Source organism: Pseudopipra pipra, chromosome 3, assembly GCF_036250125.1.
Source record: "Pseudopipra pipra isolate bDixPip1 chromosome 3, bDixPip1.hap1, whole genome shotgun sequence".
Classification (NCBI taxonomy): Eukaryota; Metazoa; Chordata; class Aves; order Passeriformes; family Pipridae; genus Pseudopipra; species Pseudopipra pipra.
In genome coordinates, this window is record NC_087551.1 from 107,677,582 (window position 1) to 107,697,960 (window position 20,379).

General features: G+C 39.9%; 1 protein-coding gene across 1 annotated transcript; it reads left to right on the forward strand.

Annotated features, from left to right (window-relative positions):
- Window positions 1-293: 293 nt before the first annotated feature.
- On the forward strand, window positions 294-11,725 carry TDRD15 (tudor domain containing 15). The gene is made up of 3 exons (XM_064650630.1): window positions 294-521; window positions 1,684-1,764; window positions 3,642-11,725. The coding sequence occupies exon 3, from the start codon at window positions 3,647-3,649 to the stop codon at window positions 9,617-9,619; it is 5,973 nt and encodes a 1,990-aa protein (XP_064506700.1). The 5' UTR covers window positions 294-521; window positions 1,684-1,764; window positions 3,642-3,646; the 3' UTR covers window positions 9,620-11,725.
- The last annotated feature ends 8,654 nt before the right edge of the window (window positions 11,726-20,379 follow it).

A 20,379-nucleotide genomic window follows, 5' to 3' on the forward strand; every position in this document is an offset into this window, starting at 1 on the left:
ACTCATAAACCCACCCACACTTTACTCAAACTTTAGGGAACACCTTATAAATGACAACTGCAACGTGAAAACGCAACGGGAAAATAACAACTAACCAAACAAAACCCAGAAACAAACAAGAGAAGAAGGCACGACTTCACACGGAAAGCCAACAAGCCCCGCACCGCCCCCACGCAGAAAGGCGGGATTCGAACCGGTGTCCTCCCCTCCAGCCCCGTCCTCCTCACGAGCGGCGCGAAGTGCGCGGGCGGTGCCGCGGCGCACGCGCGTTCCCGGGCAGCGTGTGCCCGCCGCGCGCTGCGCCGCCATTTTGGGCGTGAGGTGCGAGCGGTGGCGGGGCTGTGGTGTTGTGATCCTGTGCTGGCGCCTCTGGCTCTCGCACGGTGCTGTCCCGCCCGTGAGCGGTGAGGAAGCCGCGGCAGTTGCTGAGGGGTGCTGTTCTTCCCTCTCGGGTCTTGCCTGGCGGTGGCAGCGTCCGCGCGGTGCGGGGCCGCGCCCGACTCCGTGCCGGCTCCTCTCAGGTAGGCGCGGCGTCAGACAGCCCGGGGCAGAGCGGCTGCTTCGGAACATGTCCCTCATGTCCTGCGCTTGGTTGCATTTAAAAGCCCTTTTTGTTGTGCCATGTGTTGCCTGTGGTGCGTTATACAGCGTGCATTTTGGTGGCTAAAGCGTTGCAAGCAAAAGTAAGTGAGTGGCCGCTCCTGCTTAGAAAGTAGGTCGTAGACACCTGCATTGTACTTCTCGGACTGGAGTGGGTTTTTGAGTTGCAGTGGAAAAAGAGTGGTCAGACCATGCTTTTAGGAAGGTGGATTCAGTTTTGTAATTTTTTTTTTTTTTGTGCGATTTTAAGGTTATAGTTAAGCTAGGTGTGAGGAACTCTTACAAGGTGTGTTTGTTGGGCAGGAGGAGGATTTAGAGAATCACAGAATGGTGTGGGATGGAAGGGACCTTAAAGATCATCCAGTTCCAACCCTCTGCCAAGGGCAGGAACACCTTTCCTTAGACCGGGTTGATCAGAGCCGGTCCAGGCTGGCCTTAAACACTTCAGGGGCGGGGCATCCACAAATTCTCTGGGCACCCTGAGTGTAAAGAATTTCTTCCTAATATCTAATCTAAAACTGCTCTCTTTCAATTGGGAGCCGTTCCCCCTTGTCCTATTGCTCTATGCCATTGTAAAAGTCCCTCTCCACCTCTTTTGTAGCCCCTCTAGGTACTTGAAGGTGCTGTAAGGTCTCTCTGGAGCCTTCTCTTTTCCAGGCTGAACAGCCCTAGCTCCCACAGCCTGTCTCCGTGGAAAAGGTGCTCCAGCCCTTTCATCTTTGTTCATCTTTGTGGCCTCCTCTAGATCCTCTCTAACATCTTCCCATCTTTCCTTTGCTGAGAACCCCAGAGCTGGATGCAGCACTGCAGGTGGGGTCCCAGTAGGGTGGGGCAGAGGGGGATAATCCCTTTCCTCTGCCTGCCCCCCATGGTGCTTTTCAGGCAGCCCAGGATATGTTTGGCTTTCTGGGCTGCAAACACAGAGTGGTGGCTCATGTTGAGCTTCTCGTGAACAAACACCCTTAAGACTTCATCCTCAGCGCTGCTTTTGATAAGAGAAGTAGTAAAGGAATTTAGTTTACTTATGATTCTCTGATGATTTTTCTACCATCCTAATGATTTGTCTACCGTCTTTCTTTGTAGAGAGATGCAGAGTTGTTAATAATGGGCTGCTTTTCCTTTAGAAGGTGTCTTCTGAGTGAGTAAGCCTTAAGTAGTGGAAAGGTAAGTAAATAGCAAAAGATTATTTTTGTAAACTGTAGAAATGTGACTGTATCAGTGTGCTGCTGTTATTTGGGCTGTAGTAACAGGCAAGCAAATGTTGATGCCAAATTGTTTTAATTTGTTATGTATTTATGTAGGCAGGGCTTTGTTTCAGTGAAGGAGGAAAAAAAAAGCCCCAGAGCATCAGTAATGCCCCTTCAAGAGTTTGATTCTCTGTAGTGATCAGGTCTTTATTCCCAGCAGAGAGAACCCTTCTCTGAAGGCTGTTTTCTTTTATTAACCCCTCCCCCCCCCCCCCCCGAATTTACCTTTCTGTTACAGGGAAAAGTGATAGAAAAGGGCCTTGTTGGAGCATGTATTTGGCAGATCTGGGTTTGGTACTGCTTTTGCTGTGAGGGGTTTTTTTGGTGGCCAGTGGTTTTAGATTTTTTGGGGGGTTTTTTTGTTGGTTTTAGATGTGATGTATTCTTTGTCCTTCTGCCCTCCTGCTTTATAGTAGGAGTTCTCATTTATTTATTAGGGATTTTTTTATTATTTTTTGTGGAAGTAAGATGATAGGAAACAATATTTGTTCTGAGGAGAGCTTGGGTAGTCACTTCATGTATGCTTATGATGAAAACTCTCATGGCAGTTCCACTGAAGATTTTTGCAGGCCGAGGAAGGTCTTGCCCTAATAACTGGTTATTGAAACTGAAAGTTTAAATTTCAGCTTTACATAAAAATTCATAAATCAAGATTATTGTCCAGTCTCTCCTTGTGTGTTTATCCACTGTTTTTGCATTTTGTTGTCTACTTCTGATTACTTTGTTAGATGTTTATTTAAGGGAATTGCTTGAAGAAATTATGGTCATGGACAGCATTTTTAGACAATGTGAAATCACAGATCCATTGAGTCATTGACTTGTGAATTGAACTGGAAACTGAGTTTAAAGACCAGATTATAGATGAAGATCAGAAAAATGTCTGAAGGTTTTGAGGATACTTAAACTCAGAATTGGAACGTTGAGACAGTACAAAACACAGCTGGCACAATTGTTACTTGATGGAAAGTGAAGAAGTGTTGCACATGACGATGTGCTTAGTATGTTCTTGTAATTATGAGAATTTAAAATATACTATTGCTCTAAGTGATAGTATAGAGAGAGCCAGAGTATGTAAACAGTAAAGCACAGAATTATAAAATGTCAGTGATTTGAAGAAATGATGTAGACAGAAAAAGCAGGGTGAGTCCTTGGTCACTGACATGCTAAAAAGAAAGAGAAGCAGACTGAAAGTACTTTTGCAGGTAAGGTCTGTAACTGCAGTTTCAGTGCAATGAAACACTGAATTGCATCTCCTTTGGAGAGATTTGCAATTAAATTTACTGGATGTAAGTAGCAGTTATGAGATGAGCAGACATTACATAAAATGACAGGAATTGCTTTCCACTCTTTTTTTTCTTTGAGCAGACACACCTTTCTTTGAGAAAAAATACAGTCTTCTTGCTTGTCTGTCCTGCCAGATTCCGCATTCCTGCATGTCCATTACCTCCCTTATCCCCCTAGTTTTTTGATATAATCTTAAATTGTCTCTGTTATTCTGGGAGCAACCTTTTGGTTAGAAGTTAATCTCAAGTGATAGAATTAGCCTGTAGCCACAAGAGTGAATCCAGAGGTACTTTTTTTCATGTAATCTGAGCGTGTCTTTCAAAGGGAATTGTGTCAAGTGTATCCCACTTGCATAAAACATGACATTCTAAAATGTTTAGCATACATTTTAACCAGAATTTTAAAAATATGCTATTACAAGATTTTGAAAACAAATGTCACGTAAGGAATTAGTTGCAAAGAAAAAAATATGGAAAATTATCAGGATGATCATACTTCTTTTCTTTGCAGACAGGATGGAATCTCTGACTCCTTTACCAGACCCAGGAGATATGAAATTGGAGATAAATCACATAGAATGCCATCCTGAGTGCTTGGTTATAATGTTCCATGCTCAATACAACACAGAGTGTGAGCCTGACTATTACATACTGCAGAATGAAATACAGCGTGTGTTCAAAGTGAAAGAGGATGTTTGCACTGGTGGATCTTGTTTGGTGGAAGACACAGAAGGAGAATGGCATAGAGGAAGAGTTCTGGGAAAGAAAGGGACTATCTGTGAGGCTTTTCTTATAGACGCTGGATATGTGTTGGCAGTTGAGGAAACACATGTTGCTGCTGCTTGTGATGAATTGTTTCAACTGCCTCCAAAGGTGGTTTTGGGTGTTTTTGCAAGCATACTTCCTCTTGGAGACAAATGGAGTCCAAACGCCATTAACTATTTTTCATCTCTAGTGGGATTACAGATTACAGGACACGTGAAGGCTGTTATACCACACCAGGTGTTTATTCTAGAAGTGCCAAAGATTATTACTGATGTTCTTGAATTGAAGTTAGGTAAATTTATTGATGGAGATTCATTTTGTCTTATTGTAGAAACTTTAAGAGTGTTGCCCCAAGGAGTGCTTTGTAATAGAATGCCGGAACTATTGAAACAGAAGTATCCAGTCAGGGAGTTGTTTACCTTAAATAATTCTGAGAAACCAACAAATTTTTGGCATGTTCCACATGAACTCTTTCCATGTCTACCTGTTGGCAGTAAAGAAAATGTAAAAATAACTGGTGCAGTGAGCCCAAATAAATTTTATTGTCAGATACAGAAGTGGCAGAAACAGCTGGAAGATTTGACTGGAGCTATGCATTTGTACTATGAAGCTCTTGTTGGAGAAAATACTACATCTTGTGATAGTTTAGGGCTACTTTGTGCTGCCAAGAGGCAAAATGGGCAGTGGCATAGAGGAGTGATTAAACAAATTCTCTCTGACCACGTGGAAGTCTGGTTTATGGATTTTGGTGTTACTGAAGCTGTGCCACCTAGTTGTGTTCAGAAACTTAGAGCTGAGTTCATAACATTACCAATGATTTCATTTCCATGTGCACTGTCTTGTTTTGGTAGTCAGGATGAAACAGTAATAAAATTTCAGCTGAAAGACCTTATGCAGGCCTTGATAGGACAAACTTCTGTGTGTGCCCATGTTGATTTATACAATAACACGGAACACTTGTATTATATTACACTGCAAAAACAAGATCTTGGAATTAATGCTAAGCATCCTGAAAACTTGAATGAGGTAGCTGCATCATGTGACTCGCTTTTGGAAACAAAACTCACAAGTATTGCTGTAAACTACAAACCATGTCCTGAGAGATACAATTCATTTAAGAATTTTACTGGAAATAAAGATACAAAAACCTGCTTACCTGAACAGGATATTTCTTTCTCCAACCACTGCAAAAGAGAAGAGATGCAAATGAATTCTTTCTATCAAGCTTTTGTGGTACATATCATAAATCCATCTGACTTTTGGATTCAAACTTGTAGGTACCAGAATGAGTTTCAGGCCTTGATGACAAATATTGGCCACACGTACAGTCAATGTGGAGCTGATGAAATGGTCCTTAAAAAGCCAGAGCCGGGGTTGCTGTGCTGTTCCCGGTATAGCAGAGATGGGTGTTATTACCGGGCTGTTGTCGTAAAAGTGCTTCATGCAAACATTACTGTTCGTTTTTTGGATTTTGGAAATACGGATACGGTACCCTGTCACCATGTGAAAATATTGCTTCCTCAGTTTTCTGACTTACCAGCTTTAGCTATGGGTTGTTCCCTTGCTTACATGTTTCCTGTTGATGGTGTGTGGGTTAAAAAAGAAACTGATTTCTTTAAAAGTGTAGTGCTGAACAAACTACTGCTGCTTCATGTCATTGGAAAGCAAAACAACAAGTACATTGTTAATGTGCATTGTATTGGTTTGCAGCAAGGAAGTGTTGCTGCGTGTATGGTTCAAGCTGGATATGCTGAATACCGGGAAAAGCCACCACATTCTGTTCCAAGGTCAGCACAAAAAAGGCACAACTGTAAAAAATCAAAAATCAATGCAGAGAGCACTGGTAATATTCATAAAAGTAAGATATCTGCAAATGGAAACGTACTTCAGACAGAAAAATCATTAAGTGTGTCTCCAACGCCTAGAAAATCTGTTGTGCCATCCTGTTTTGGAGAAGGTGCTGTCTCTAAAATGCATAAATCGGTATGTGAGGAAAAATTGTTCTATAAAGAGTTTGTGTTTAAACCAGGAGATGTTTTTGAAGTGGTATGTTCTTCCATTTTTTCCCCATCAGATTTTTCATGTCAGTTGCAAAGCAAACTGCCAGAGCTAAGTAACTTAATGGGACAAATTCAGACTTACTATGAAGATCATACCAGTCCTTACAAAACCGGACAGGTTGCCTGTGTTGTTAAATGTCCCAAAGATGGGAAGTGGTACAGAGCAACTGTTGTGCAGCAGGTATCTACAGATGAAGTTGATGTGGTTTTTGTAGACTATGGTTATCGAGAAAGAGTTTTACTTAAAGATCTTCAGGCTGTTCTTCCAGATTTCCTAACTCTGGAAAGTCAGGCATTTCGATGTGGGCTTAAAAATGTACCCTTACAGACTGACTCACTCACTTGGTCTGAAGAAATGCACAGACAATTTGAAGACTTCATTTCTTCTTCTAGAGGACCACTGACTTGTGTCATTTATGCTCTTGTTCTCGTGAGCCCCAGCTGTTTATGCAATGTTGTTGACTTACAGACTCCACTTACTAGTGCAGAGGAATTCCTCAGAGAACGTGGTCTCATCCAGTCTGAGTATGTTGGACTGAGAAACCTTGCATCTTTGGGTTCTCTGTACAGTTTTTGCTACTCATCTTTTAATATAAAAGTTGGCAGTGAGGAGGAGGTTTATATAACTCACATAAATAATCCTTCAAAATTCTACTGTCAGCTTAATCGAAACACTGAAACTGTGGAGGCATTGATGAAGAGAATTAGTGACCTAAGTAAAGCGTTAAATAATGCAAAGTACGATACCAACAATACACGATTATGTATAGCCAGATATTTTGAAGATGGTCTCTTTTACAGAGCTTTGGCTTTTCCTGTGGAAGCGACATCCTATGTATGGGCTCACTATGTGGATTTTGGAAATAAGAGTGTGGTGGAGAGAGACCAGTTGATGCCCATTCCAGACTCTGCGACTGACCTAATATTCACACCTATGCAAGCTATTAAATGCTGTCTGTCAGATTTTAGGGGGAAAAAAATTCCAGCAAGCATTACTAGATGGTTTGAGGAAAGATTTCTTGGTAGACTGCTGAAGGCTGTAATTTTATCCAGAGAATCGGATGGAAAGATTGTTGTGGAGTTGTATGATGGTCAGCTCAAAGTAAGTCAAAAACTTAAAGAAAAAATGTCAGAAGAGCAGGCACAGAAAAGCTGTATGGGACAATGTAGAAGTTATGGAAGAGTGAGCTGTCACATAGAAGATGGCAAAGAAATTAATAAAGTAAGTGTTAAAAATCCTGAAATACTTAAATTAGAAACCAAAGCGAAATGCCAAGTATATGATGACCAGACAGATACTGGAGAGAATTTTGGAGATGAAGAGCAAAGTGCATGTAGCACATCAAAATTGTGTAGTGGATCCTTAAAACAGCAAACTTTACAGAACAGCAAAGAGCCAGGCTTTAGAAATACTTTCAGTGCTGTTCCGGAGAACAGAAAACCTCTGATTGGAGAACCCGCTTCTGACTCACTCTCTTATTCTGCTTTAACTTCAAAGGAAATAACTGTAAATGCTCTCTCTGAATCTCATAATGTAAGACTACATTGTGCAGGTCAGCAGGAAAGGAGTAATAAAAATACACCTACATTAATCAGTCTTCCTCAACGTGATATACAGATGAATACCGAAGTAGCAGTTTATATTTCTCATATGAATAGTCTATCAAGTTTCTATGTTCACCTTGCAGAGGATGAAAACTTAATAGTAAAATTAGCAAATGATTTAAATGAAAGCTTGGAGGATAGGAATCTTGAAAATTGCTTAGATGAGCTCATGGTAGGAGATCTCATAGTTGCAGAGCATGAGGCTGATTGTTTTTACTATAGAGCAGTTATTAAAACTCTGAAATCAGGAAACTCCTTTGAGGTAGAGTTTATTGACTATGGTAATGCTGCAGTTGTAAGTTCATCAAACATCTGCAGGATTCCAGAAGAGTTCTTAACTCTGCCAAGGTTTAGTGTTCATTGTTTTCTTAGCAATGTAAAAAGTGTTCCTGGTGAAAGCTGGACTAAGGAAAGTGCTGCTTATTTAACAAGAAAATTAAGTAATGAGCTAGTTACTTGCAAGTTCTTACAGCAGCATGGAGAGCAATGGGAAATAGATGTAATTTGTGATGGAAAGTCTGTGTCTAATGACCTTCTGCAGGAAATAGACGAGGCAGGGTGGCAAAACGCACAAATGTGTCATTGTGACAATGGGCCAAACCAAAATGGTAATCCTCAAGATAGAAGGTCTGGGAATGGTTTAGATGGTCAAAGTAAAACTGAGGCTGTTAGGATGAAAAATACTCCCCAAACCCCCATAAGTATCCTTCATCAATTTATAAATTTTGGACAAATAGAAGCAGCAGAAGTGGTTAATATTTTGGAGACTGGAGAATTTTATGTACAGTTAGTTACAAATTTGCAAATACTGCATGAGTTAAATGTAATGCTTGACAAAGAAGCACAAAGAAGTGATTTGCTTAGAGTGGATGATATTGAAAAAGGACTGGAATGTATGATACAATCTGAAAAGAACTTTAGGTGGTATCGATCGAAAGTGATAGAGAAATTTGTCAGGGAGAAGTTAATGCTAGTTTTTTTCATGGATTATGGCACGTGCGAAATGGTGTCCTTAAATAATGCAAAGATGCTCAGTGATGAGATTAAAAATGTTCCTAAACAAGCTGTGTTTTGTAAATGGATTTGGTTTAAAAACCTGAAGAAAATTCAGTTTGACCATGTATTAAATGCACTCCTGGATTCTGAAATAAGGATCTTGTTTTTGAGGTTTTTGAAATCCTCTGGTATCTGGGAGGTAGATATTTTAATAGGAGAAGTAATGTTTCAGGAGTATTTGAACCAGTTCTTAAGCCATTGTCAGACAATTGTTGGACCAGAAAAATCCAGAAGTGCAAACTGTAAAGAACTTGGTATGTCAGTCAAGATAAATTCAGTCATGTGGATGCTGCTGCGAAGTGGCAGAACATACCCAGGGTTTGCAACTGCAGTTACTGATCCTTCAAACTTCAGTGTCCAGTTTGAAGTCTTCTTTGATTGCATGCAGAAGTTGTCCTTGCTGCTCTCTGATATTCCTGACAACTTGCCAGCTCTCCCAAAAGAACATGTGACCCCTGGTGCCAGCTGCTTGATCAAATTTGGACTGAAAGCAGAGTGGTACAGGGTAGAAATTAGTGAAGTAACAAGTCAGTCTGTTGTTCTTACATTTATTGATTATGGCTTTCTGAAGAGCATTCCTTACTCTGAAATCCATAAACTTAAAGTTATTCCAGAAAGTCTGTTTTACTTGCCACGCTTGGCACAGTCTTGCTCTTTGCATGATGCAGTTCCTGCCAAAGGGGAACACTGGAGTGATGAAGCTATACTTTTGTTTCAGAAGCTTCTTCTTAAACCGTTTCTGATATTTCATTTCATCCACTATGGCTCAGAAATGAAATTAGAGGTGGATGTTCTGTATGATGACAGCAGTCTAGCTGATGTCTTAATTGCTGCTGGCCATGCAGTCTGCTCTCAGAGTAGGTGCTGCCCCATTCCGGTTGACAGTCTTAAATCAGAAGAAACAGATTGGCAGCCTGAGTGTCCAGATTCTAGTTACTGTGCTTCCCTTTGTGAACCAGATTATAATTACGCTGAAAATTCTGATTTTGCTGACAGAAGTTAGGCAAAGAAGAGAAAAGCTGTCTGAAGCACAGGACTATAATACTTGAAACTATAATAGTTTCAAGTAAGGAAGTCTAGTAAAGTGACTGCTGGAGTATCATTAACAAGGGATCTGAGTTCACACAACACTGAAAGAAAAAATAACCTGCAAAAGATGGACAATACTGTGAAGACATTAGGATTTTTTCAGCATTATGATGATAAGAAAAGTAAAGTTGACATAATACAGAGTAAATCTGCAAGCAGAAGCACTGTCTGAGACTTGTGATTTGAATGTTCTGCAGTCTGGGAAGTGTGTGAAGATACTGTCAAAAGAATTAGTTAAATAATGAATAGACTGCAGTTAGGAAAGCACTACTTCAATGCAAAAAAGAATACAGATACTGCTCTTGGTATATATTTTCCTCTAAGATCTCTTGTTATATTTAGACAGTCGTGTCTTTGACAAACCTTTCTGTTGGAATGTTCTTGCAGTTTTTGTGTGTCTCTGTGTAAAACTTTATTTGCATTAACATCTGGTTTACAGTGGTGTTGTCTCCTCTTTGTTTTGAATGTTCAGAAAATGAAGATGCGAAACATATCCTTCTCTTTGTTTCTTATTCTGAAGTTTCCATGTAAGAATAGTTTGTCTCATTAGGGGAATGTTTTCTAATAATAATCCAGAAACCTGGATCCCCATTTATGGGAGGAACATGAATTAAGTTGTTGTCAGTTAACTCTTGATGTACAGATGCTATTGACCCATCTTAAGGTTCTCTTGGTACCTGAGTTGCATCACAGTTGGGGTCATTCACTCTGCTGAGCATGTGTTCCATTGATCTCTCTCCTTCATCCTCCTCCTCATCTGTCAGAATGAGGAGAGGAAGTTTTCTCTGAGCACTTAGTCAAGTCAGGATACTGTTTTTGCCTTAAAGGGAAACATTGGGAGCCTTTGCTTTTTTTCTTCTATGTAGGAGGAGGATATTTCAGAACTGAAAAGTGATGGCATACTGTATATGTCTAAGAAGAGGTTGTTTTTTTTTTCAATATCCATACTGAAATGGTAAGAATTTGTCAGCTGTCAGCTGATTATTTATTTTTCCCCTCACTTCCTTCCTCAGTTGTTTGGACAAAGATAAAGCATGAAGAGGCCTGAAGTATGAGGGGTTTTCTTTGTATTGTGATTGTTTGAATTTCACTGAGAAAACGAATGCAACCCTAATGATAGACAACACATCTAATGCATCTCTATAATGAGATCTAAGAACACACAACCCCCTGCTCCTCCCCCCCATCCCATATCACGATGTATTTAACTAATATGAAAACCTGAAAGCTCTATCGGGAAAGCGGAATCTAATTTTTTTTAAGGGAAAGAGATGTGTCTGGGAAAGTCAAATAAATAAGAAGTAAGACAATGCCAACTGATCTTTCTTTACAAGGTTTTCTCTGCTGATGAATTTTACATAAAGAAAGCATGCAAATATTTTCAGTGTACAAGTAAAAAATGCCCATTAGTAACAAATCAGAAAATGTGTAAGGTAAAATTTCTTAAATACTATCTAAAGTATCAGAAATTTTGTGTTAATGTATTGATTAAATAGAGGGTTTTTTTTAACAGTTTGTGATTAACTGTTTTCTTTATATTGCACTGTTTCTTTATATTGCAGAATTTCAAGTTTTTTGTACATAAAAAGTTTGCCTTGTCAATACTTTGATATGCTGCTTGCTCTTGGATAAAACACAAAGTCATACTGTGCAGTGTTACTTATGTTGAGTGATGATTGCACTTGCTACACTGGGCTGTGTTCATTGTAGTGCCAAGTAATAATTTTCATCTAGAGGCAGTAACACTTAAGGGTTAGTTAACTCTGATTCTAACTTCTGGCTGTCTTTCAGTTGGAAAAGTGTTTGAGTGTCTCTTCTTTTTAAAAATCATTTGGATACTCTAAATTCCAAATATTAGATTTATTTGCAAGAATATGTGGGTTTTTTTAACTTGCAATGAGACTAGCTCATCATAGTATTTCTGTTTCTGAAGGTCTGATTCTCAAAGTGCTTCAAGGAGAAACTAGATAATTGAAAGCATTTTTGGGATTATACTATACCTGTAAATACAGAAAATGTCTTGTTGATGCAGGTTTTCAGAAGTGTGTTTACACAGATGTGATATGATCATTAGAGTAAGTTGCTGGGATGTCTCGCTGTGATTTTTATGCCCAGTCTTCTTTCTTTAGTGTGTACCTCTCCTGTCCCCAGCCTCAGCTGTAATAGCATTTTACTTGTAAGTAGGAGAAGCTGTAGTCAGAACCTAGTGGAAAGAAGGTGTCATTTATTAATGATGTGGAAGTTTAGGTGTGGGAAGTTAGGTGAGTTTTTGTATTTGTTTTAGGGCAAGCATAATGCTGAACACACATGCACTACTTTGAGTAGTAATGAATTTTTTTGGTAAAGTTTAATTTGAAACTACTTTTTATCATTTGGTTGAATTTCCGAAATGGGTTTCTGTGTTTGTTTATACTGTGTCATTGATTACTGTGATTATTTTTATTTTTAATCCATGAAGTTGATAAGAACTAGTTTCATTTGTTTGGAATTAAGTGTTCCTGTGTATACTGCCTTTCTGTTGTGAATTAAACAAAAAAATACTAAAAATAATAAATAAATAAAATGCTTATTTTCTGTGTGTAACTTGCCTTGCCTAAGACATTCTGAATATTTTGAAGCTTTCTGTGACCGTCGAGGTTGGTGAATGCATTGGAAAACACCTGAAGCTACATCAGTATGTTCTTCGTTGGACGGTGCCAAGGAACAATCCTTGCCCTCTGGGCCAGCAGCTGTGGCATGTGTTATATCTGTCCTGTGCTGAATCAAGGTTTGGTTTTGAGTGCTGTAGAAATGACACCATGTTTCTGCCCATGCAGTTTGCAAGATGAGATGCCAGCCAAGCTCAGCCTGCCTCTGCCTTGGGCAGGTGTGCTCTCGCTGGCACACTCTGTAAAGGCAGACAGGCCTTACCTGCTGGGTGGGCAAACTGCCACAGTGCCATTGTAACAGGTACTGGAGGGGGAGAGGTGTGCAGAATTTTTTCTATTCAGGTAGTATTAACTGAGTTTTAGTAGCTTACCATGCAGTGTTACTCCCTAGAGGAAATGCCTCTTTCTGATTTTGCTGAATATTTCTGGCTGATTTAGGAGTAACTATAGTCTATTTCCAGAGGAAATGTGTTCAGACCTGAGCCACCAGAAATTGTGGGCCTGAGAGGAGGAGACTGGAAGTCATGTAGGAAAAGAGGCAGAGAATGAAAAAGTTTCACTGGAGGTAGGAGGTGGGTGGTTCAGGCACTTTTAAATGGCTGACTAGTTACTGAATATTTGTATGGGTCAGGCAACATAAAAGTTTTGGCTTTCAGACAGAAATGTAGGTTTCAGCGCTAACTTAGTGTGTAAGGATTTTTAAAATTTGCAATAAAAAGGAAATTTAATAGGAGTGTAGAGTTTGAAGAAGAGCTCTTAAAAACTAACAAATTATCTATTTCATAAAGGCAAATTTAAGGATGGAAAAGAGCCTTTGACAGTGCTTTTAATTATTCATAATGTTTTCAGAGAATTGCATGTGTGTGCTTGGGTGTGTTTTGTTAGCTGCAGATCAAAGTCTGGGGACAAGTTTTACCACTGTCCATAGACAAATACACTTATTGAACTTACTTTTTGCTGCCCCTGTGGTGCCTTATTTATGGCCACATTCCTCCCAGATAAACAGCCCATTGCAAATGTAATGACTGTATCCAAATCAGTGGATTCAGAGTATACAAGTAACAGCACAATAACCAAGGGCTAATCTGAGCAATGCCCCCCTCCCAACCCTAGTGCTGGTCAAGGCCTGACTCAAACCAGATTTGGAAAAACCTAATTTCTGTAGTTGATATGTAAATATGACTATGAGTCAATTATCTTACTCCATAAATAGTCCAGGAAAGCCCAGGGCCCGTTGGGTTCTCCTGCACAACAGCTGGGAATAACTTTTTGCATCGAGTATGTGTGGGGCAGCAGGAAACGCTTGATGTGAAAGGAGCTCGTGGATTCACCTGGGAGGTGTTTGTAGGGTGGCAGTGCCTCCTGAAGGCACACAGGGATAAGCTCCTGCCAGTGTGCGACAGGCAGCTTGTCCCGATGGATCCTGTGAGCTGCACTGACACCTGCCGGCCCTGTGCGCTCAGGAATCGCTCCTGCAGTGCTCACCCCGCCCTTGAATGTCCATTAAGTGAAGATCTCTCTGCTTTTGGCTTGAGAAAAGGTGAATCCTGGATTACTGTGTCCAGCCGTCTGCTCCTCAGCACAGGAAAGAGGAGGCTACATGGAGACCTTCCAGTAGCCTTCCAGTACCTAAAGGGAGTGTACAAGAAAGCTGAGGACAAACTTTTTAGCAGGGCCTGGTGCAATACGAGAAGGGATAGTGGTTTAAACTAAAAGAGGGTAGATTTAGAGTAGATACAAGGAAAAAGTTTTTTACTATGAAGGTGGTTAAACAGTGGCATAGGTTGTCCAGAGAGAGGGTGGGATGCTCCATCCCTTGGAACACCTAAGAGCAGGTTGGACAGGACACTGAGCAATCTGATCTAGTTGAAAATGTCCCTGCATGTAGCACAGGGATTGCAGTAGATGAGCCTTAAAGATCACTTCCAACCCAAATCATTCTATGATTTGAAGATAGGCAGCGTGGGAGAAAAAGGTTGGCGATACTGTTTTAGGGCATGCCTGATATAAGAAGACATTTGGTGCCAAAATCCTGCTATCTGTAGAGAAATAGATACTGTGTTTGCAGACTGGGTATTCAAAACCACTTAAAAATACACGTTCCCATTAATGCTCACTAAATGTCTATTTCTCAGTTGTTTGAACACATTTTAAAATCTCATTTTTTTTTTTATTTCTCTTCAAGAATCAATTTTTTCCATAATAAACATTGAGAAAACAAAATCATGAAAATATTTATTCAGCTCTGAACTGACTTTAGGGATAGCTGTCTTGATTCCTGCAGATTTAATAAGAAAGTTTCTAGGACTACTATGTCTAGATCTGCATAATGAAGGAATTAAAACTGTGATTGCAGCATATTTTTAGTGAGCAATAAACATTAGGAATCCTACTGGGTGACCCTGAAATATAATTAGGCCTAGTTCTGTGAAATTATTTTGCTGCAAATACAAAGAAATGGAATAAAAGTGGGGTTTAAATGGGTTTAATATTCTTTTTTTTGTACTTTAAAGGAATACCAAGGTGTTAAGAGAGAAAACACTATTTGACGGACTTTGATTCTGGTTAATTCTTTAGTGTTTAATCACCCTGATTTCATAAGAGTTTGAACTTAACACATAATATATGATCAAGCCCTTTAATTATGTTTATTTTCTTTTAAGCCATGGAGCCATTGATCTCCTCTAATCTGACATTCCATATAACATGGAATTTCACTTACTTTTGCATTAAGCCACTATTCCCCCTTCTGGCTCCAAGGGTTCAAACCTTCATCTCTCATTTCCCACCTTCAAGCTATAAGCTCGCTGCTGACCCCCTTGAAGCTGTTTCACTGTACTAAAAGTATTAAAGAGCTGTAATATGTCTCTCTCTCTCTCTAGCCACAGGAGTCAGGTCTAGGAACTAGACAATTTCTTGAGTGGGGGAGACCTATGCTCCAGGTTCTCCTCAAAGGAATTCTTTTGCATTTTTATATGAAACACTCGATGAAACAACTCTGGGAGCAGACACTAGGACTTTCATAATCCAGTGATGTTCCCTGCATTTTGCACCCTTTATTTCCCCTCATTAATTTTGGATCCTTTTCTGCAAAGCAGGACACCTTTAGCAAGAAAGATCAAATGACTGATAGCTCTTTGGTTAAAGCACACACATGAAAGAAATTAAAAATAAGAAAAGGAAAATAAAAAGACCAACTTAAGTCTGAAACAGAGAATTAACTTTGCATTTTCTTCACTTGGATTGATTGCACCAGCCTACTTCCTAGTAGAGTGTATCCTCTTTTTTTATTTTAAAGGATATAGCACAGTAGAGTATGAGGCAAATTAGTTTTATGAGAAGCTAAAGGGCTGTGAATGAGTGGATGGAAGAACCTACCTGCAGCATAAGTTGGCTAATCTCAGGTCAGTGTTTCTGGCTGGCTGATTTAGGCATTTCTCCCTTCAAACTCATGAGTCATTAAGAGCATATCCTGAAACATCTGCTCTGTGCCATGGGCTCTGGAGTGTACTCTAATAGCCAGATGAAACAGTTAAGTGAAACTTAGTATGCCTTATTTTGTGCTTAATGAGAAGTAATGCCTTACAAAAAGTTTATGGCACTAGATCCAGTGAAGGGCTTGGACAGTATCTAACATTTGGGTTTAATTTCTCAGGCACAGAAACTTTTGGGGAGAATGCAAAGGCTTCCTGTAGACTGTATGGGGAGAAGTCTGATCTATCAATGTCATATTTAAAACAATCTACATATTGGACATGGTAAAATGTGAGGATGAGAATGTATTCTAAGTTTTATACCTTTCTAGAGCAAGGTGCTTTGTGTGGAGTAAGTAGAGACATCTGTCTGTGCAGTGTCCCTGAGCTACACATCTGAAAACAGCTCATTCTACACAGTGAACAGTCATTCATAAAATACATCCACCAGTTAAGTAGATAATGCACATTTTTCATACAGTGTATACTGTTTACATCACTTGCTCAACTACTATGAGTTCAAAGAACAAGTTCCTATTAAACCCTTAGCCACAACCCATGGAAAGCATCTACAGACTATGACATTTTGAGAAGGAACAGTTTCCCTTCTTTCTGAAGCTGTGCAGCAGTGCGGGAAGGCATTTGGGATCCCTTGTGCAAAAGAGGAAAGGGTGTGATTTGGTAGCCTGGCTGCAGGGCACAGAACTAGAGGGATTAAGATGTGTGGTCTAAACACTTACTTCTGTGACCCGATCACTGCTTTGTCCACAGGAGAACAGTTTCAAGAGGAGGGAATGAAAAGATTACTTATGTCATTATAGCTTGATGATAGAAGGTATGTTTTTGGACACTGTCAAGCTGAAAACAGTTCTCATTTTCTAGGTGAATGACTTAACCATTAAGCTGCTGATTATTGTGATTGCTACAGTCTTCTCTGTCAACTCATAAAAAAAAAAGGAAAAAAATAGCGTAGGAGCACTGCCTCATGTTTTATATGAAGTGGTCTCTCAGAGTAGCCTTTTCATAACTGGGGACCCTTGAGAGCTAGAAAGTAAGAAAGACTGCTTTTTGGATGCTTGGCTCCTAAAGGATATCAGCTGAAAAAAGCCCATGCTTAGATTCTGAGTGTATGTGGGAGCACTGAGGTGCTGAGACTGAAGTAGTTCAGGGCATGCTGGGGAGTATAGTTCCCAGTGCCTGGGGAATTGGGAAATTGGACAGGGAGTCGGGTTGTAATTGCGGGTGCTTGCAGGTACAGTAGGTGCTGAACAAGGTGTTTTAAAAAACAAGTTTGAACCTGGACAATACAATTCTGCTTAATGCTTGCTGTAATATTTTATTACATTTGGTCCATGCACCCTAATTCACGCAGTTAGTTTTCTTCAGAAATATTTAATGTATTTTTAAAATAAAACTTACTTGTGATAGGTTTTTTTCCCACCAAAAATCTACACTTTCTCGTGTTCAAGGATGGATTAGGAAGATTGAGCTAAGGACGACTTTTGAGCAACCTGGACACATACAAGTCCAAGGGAGGGACGCCTGGAATGGAACAACCCTGTACAACAGTTCAAGCTGGGAACTGGCTGGCTAGAAGGCAGCTCTGCGGCAAAAGGGGAGATGTATCCAAAATCGGATGTTTGAGCTTCTGATGAAGGTTGAATGGGAGTGAGCAGTGTGCCTGTGTGGTGAGGACATCTGCCCACAGACTGGGCTGGGTTTAATCAGTCTTCAACTACCTAAACTGAAGGTACAGAGAAAACAGCCAGACTTTTCTCAGGGATGTGCAGTAGAAGGTGGAAAAACAATGGACACAATTTGGAGCAAGGGAAATTTCAGACAGATAGAAGAGGAAAAAAAAATATTCCCAGTGAGACTAGCTAAGCACTGGCACAGTTTGCCTGGAGAGGCTTTGGCTTTCTCATTCCTTGGAGATACAGACCCTTGACTGACCAAGGCCCTGGACATCCTGTCCTGGCTTTGAAGTTGCCCCTGCTTTGAGCACAGGTTTCTACTCACAGGTTACCCTGGTGCTTTGAGCAGGGGTCAGACCACATGGCCTTGAGAGGCCCATTCCAGCCTTACTTACTCTTTGATTAACTATTATATTCTTGGATTATGCACAGTGTATTGTACAAATTCCTGAACTAATTTTAGGTGATTAAGTTTGGAAACATGGTTTCTCTGTAGTAACTAAGCTTGATCCCATTTGGGCAACTGGATTCATGCTCAGTACTAGACTTTGTATCATATTCAGGCTACTTCATAGCAACACATATATATATATATATATGATAATACAGCATAGAGGTAGTATAGACATACCCAATTACCACCATGCCACTCTCCAGGAACCAATATCCTTTACCAGAACTATCAATAACAGGGCCTCATCATCAGGTGATTGAACAAAGTCAGAAAATATACCGTAGTACCAAAAAGCCCTTTTCCTAGATAATTTCTTTCAAATTTACATGTCATCTGATGTAATGGCTTTTTCCCAGCAAGTAACTTCTATGGACATTTATGATTAGGAGTGTAAATTTGTCTGATCTAAAAGAGTTTATTAATAAACAGGTATCTTATTTTGACAATGACTGTTCCATCCAGACAGAAAGAATTCACAGTGAGCTTTTACCTCTTCTCTGTTATTTTTACACTCCAAGTATTTTTCAACAAGGAGGTTTTCAGTTTAAGGGAATGGACAGTCACCTAACAAATCTTCTTGGTACTAATAATACTAATTTTTGAGTGGGCCATGTTTGTAGGATATCTTACAACATTATTATACATGATATATATACATAAATACAGTGAAATATTTTTAGTCAGCTTTTACTTATAACCTTTCAACAGAATTAAATTAATTTGAAAAAGAAAACCTTGTTGAAATCAGTAAACATATTAATGATGGTAAGGGTTAGTTTTTTACAAAGAAAAATTACTGTTTACTGTATTTCAAAAAAGTTTTGTGGTATGAAGAATAGTATGATATATATAACTAGAAGTAATGGGAGGAAATTAAAAATAATTTAAACTTCCTGCAAATGAGTTCTATTAGACTGTAAAATAAGTTCCCAGGGGAAGCTGTAGAAGCCTCATTATATGGCTTATTTAAAACTAGATTAGATGAAGTGCCTGAAGGGAGCAAGCTTGGGCTGTTTCCTGTAAGGCTGAAGGAGATTACCTCGGGTATTTTTTTCCTTCTGAAATATTTTATTCTGTGATGTGGTCTGGGAAAGTCTTGTTCATTCTTATATGAGAATATTTTGCTCCTCTTTCTGCAATACTTCTGTGTGATTTTTAAAATTAACTTTTTTTGATTTTTTACCATGATAGGAGTTTATAGGTCTTTATACTGATATGCAGCACACTAACTGTGAGTAAAACCAATATTTTTTTAATATAACATCAGGAATAACTTGACAAAGGTATAAGTATCCACGCACATGCCTTAATTTTTCTTCTTGATTTTAGAGTTAGAAATTTACTGTTAAGGTGGTTGTCATTACAACTTTGACTCTACATATCCATGAATGGCCTGAAAGTTTTTGTGATCATGATGCTTTCTTCTCTCTAGGGGGATGCAGTCAGTGGCAAGCCCATGATACCTGTGAGTGCAGACTTGTGCGTGCTGGAGGGTGATCTCAACCCTCACCCAGGGCTCAGCCACAGTTTGGATGGGTACATGAGGGAGCTTGGAGGTTAACTGTGAAGCTCCTCTGTAAAAGGCCAGATATATTTATTATTCTCTGCATCAGTGACTGTATAACTATTTCATACCAAGTGGAACAGTCCCAGAATAAAAGGATGTAGGAGAATGGCTGCATAGGCATTAGTGACTGCATATCTGAGATGGGTGTTTGGTTTTCTCACCACACAGAAGCAGCTCTGCAGCGTTTAACATCCTGCTTTGCAGACACTGCTGAGCTCTTTGGGCTGGAAGTCAGCTTAAAGAAGACAGAAGTTCTCCATCAACCTCAGGAAGTCTTCCATCATCTCCATATCACCACTGGTGAGTTAGAGCTCAAATCAGTCCAGCAGTTTAATTACCTAGGTTGCCTCATCTCCTCGGACGGTAAGATTGATGGAGAGATAGACAACAGGTTAGCAAAGGCATATAGTGCTTTTGGAAAGCTTCACAAAAGAGTTTGGCGAAATAAACACTTGAAGAAAAGTACAAAGATCAGTGTTTACAGAGCCATTGTGCTGTCTGCTCTTTTATATGGATCCGAATCATGGGTCATCTACCACCACCACCCGCGTCTCCTAGAACGCTTCCATCAACGCTGTCTCTGCATAATCCTAAACATCCACTGGTCAGATTATGTGACCAATACATCTGTTCTAGAACAAGCAGCAGTCACAAGTACTGAGGCCATTTTGCTGAGAACACAGCTGCGTTGGGCAGGACATGTCTCCAGGATGAAGGACCACCGCCTTTTTCAGATCTTGCTTTATGGTGAACTTGCCACTGGCTGCCGCATGAGAGGAGCCCCGAAGAGAAGATACAAGGACTCCCTGAAACAACATCTCAGCCTTGGCCATATTGA

Excerpts from the sequence above, each read along its gene's own strand:
- TDRD15 (XM_064650630.1), top strand. The coding sequence starts at position 3,647 with ATGGAATCTCTGACTCCTTTACCAGACCCAGGAGATATGAAATTGGAG.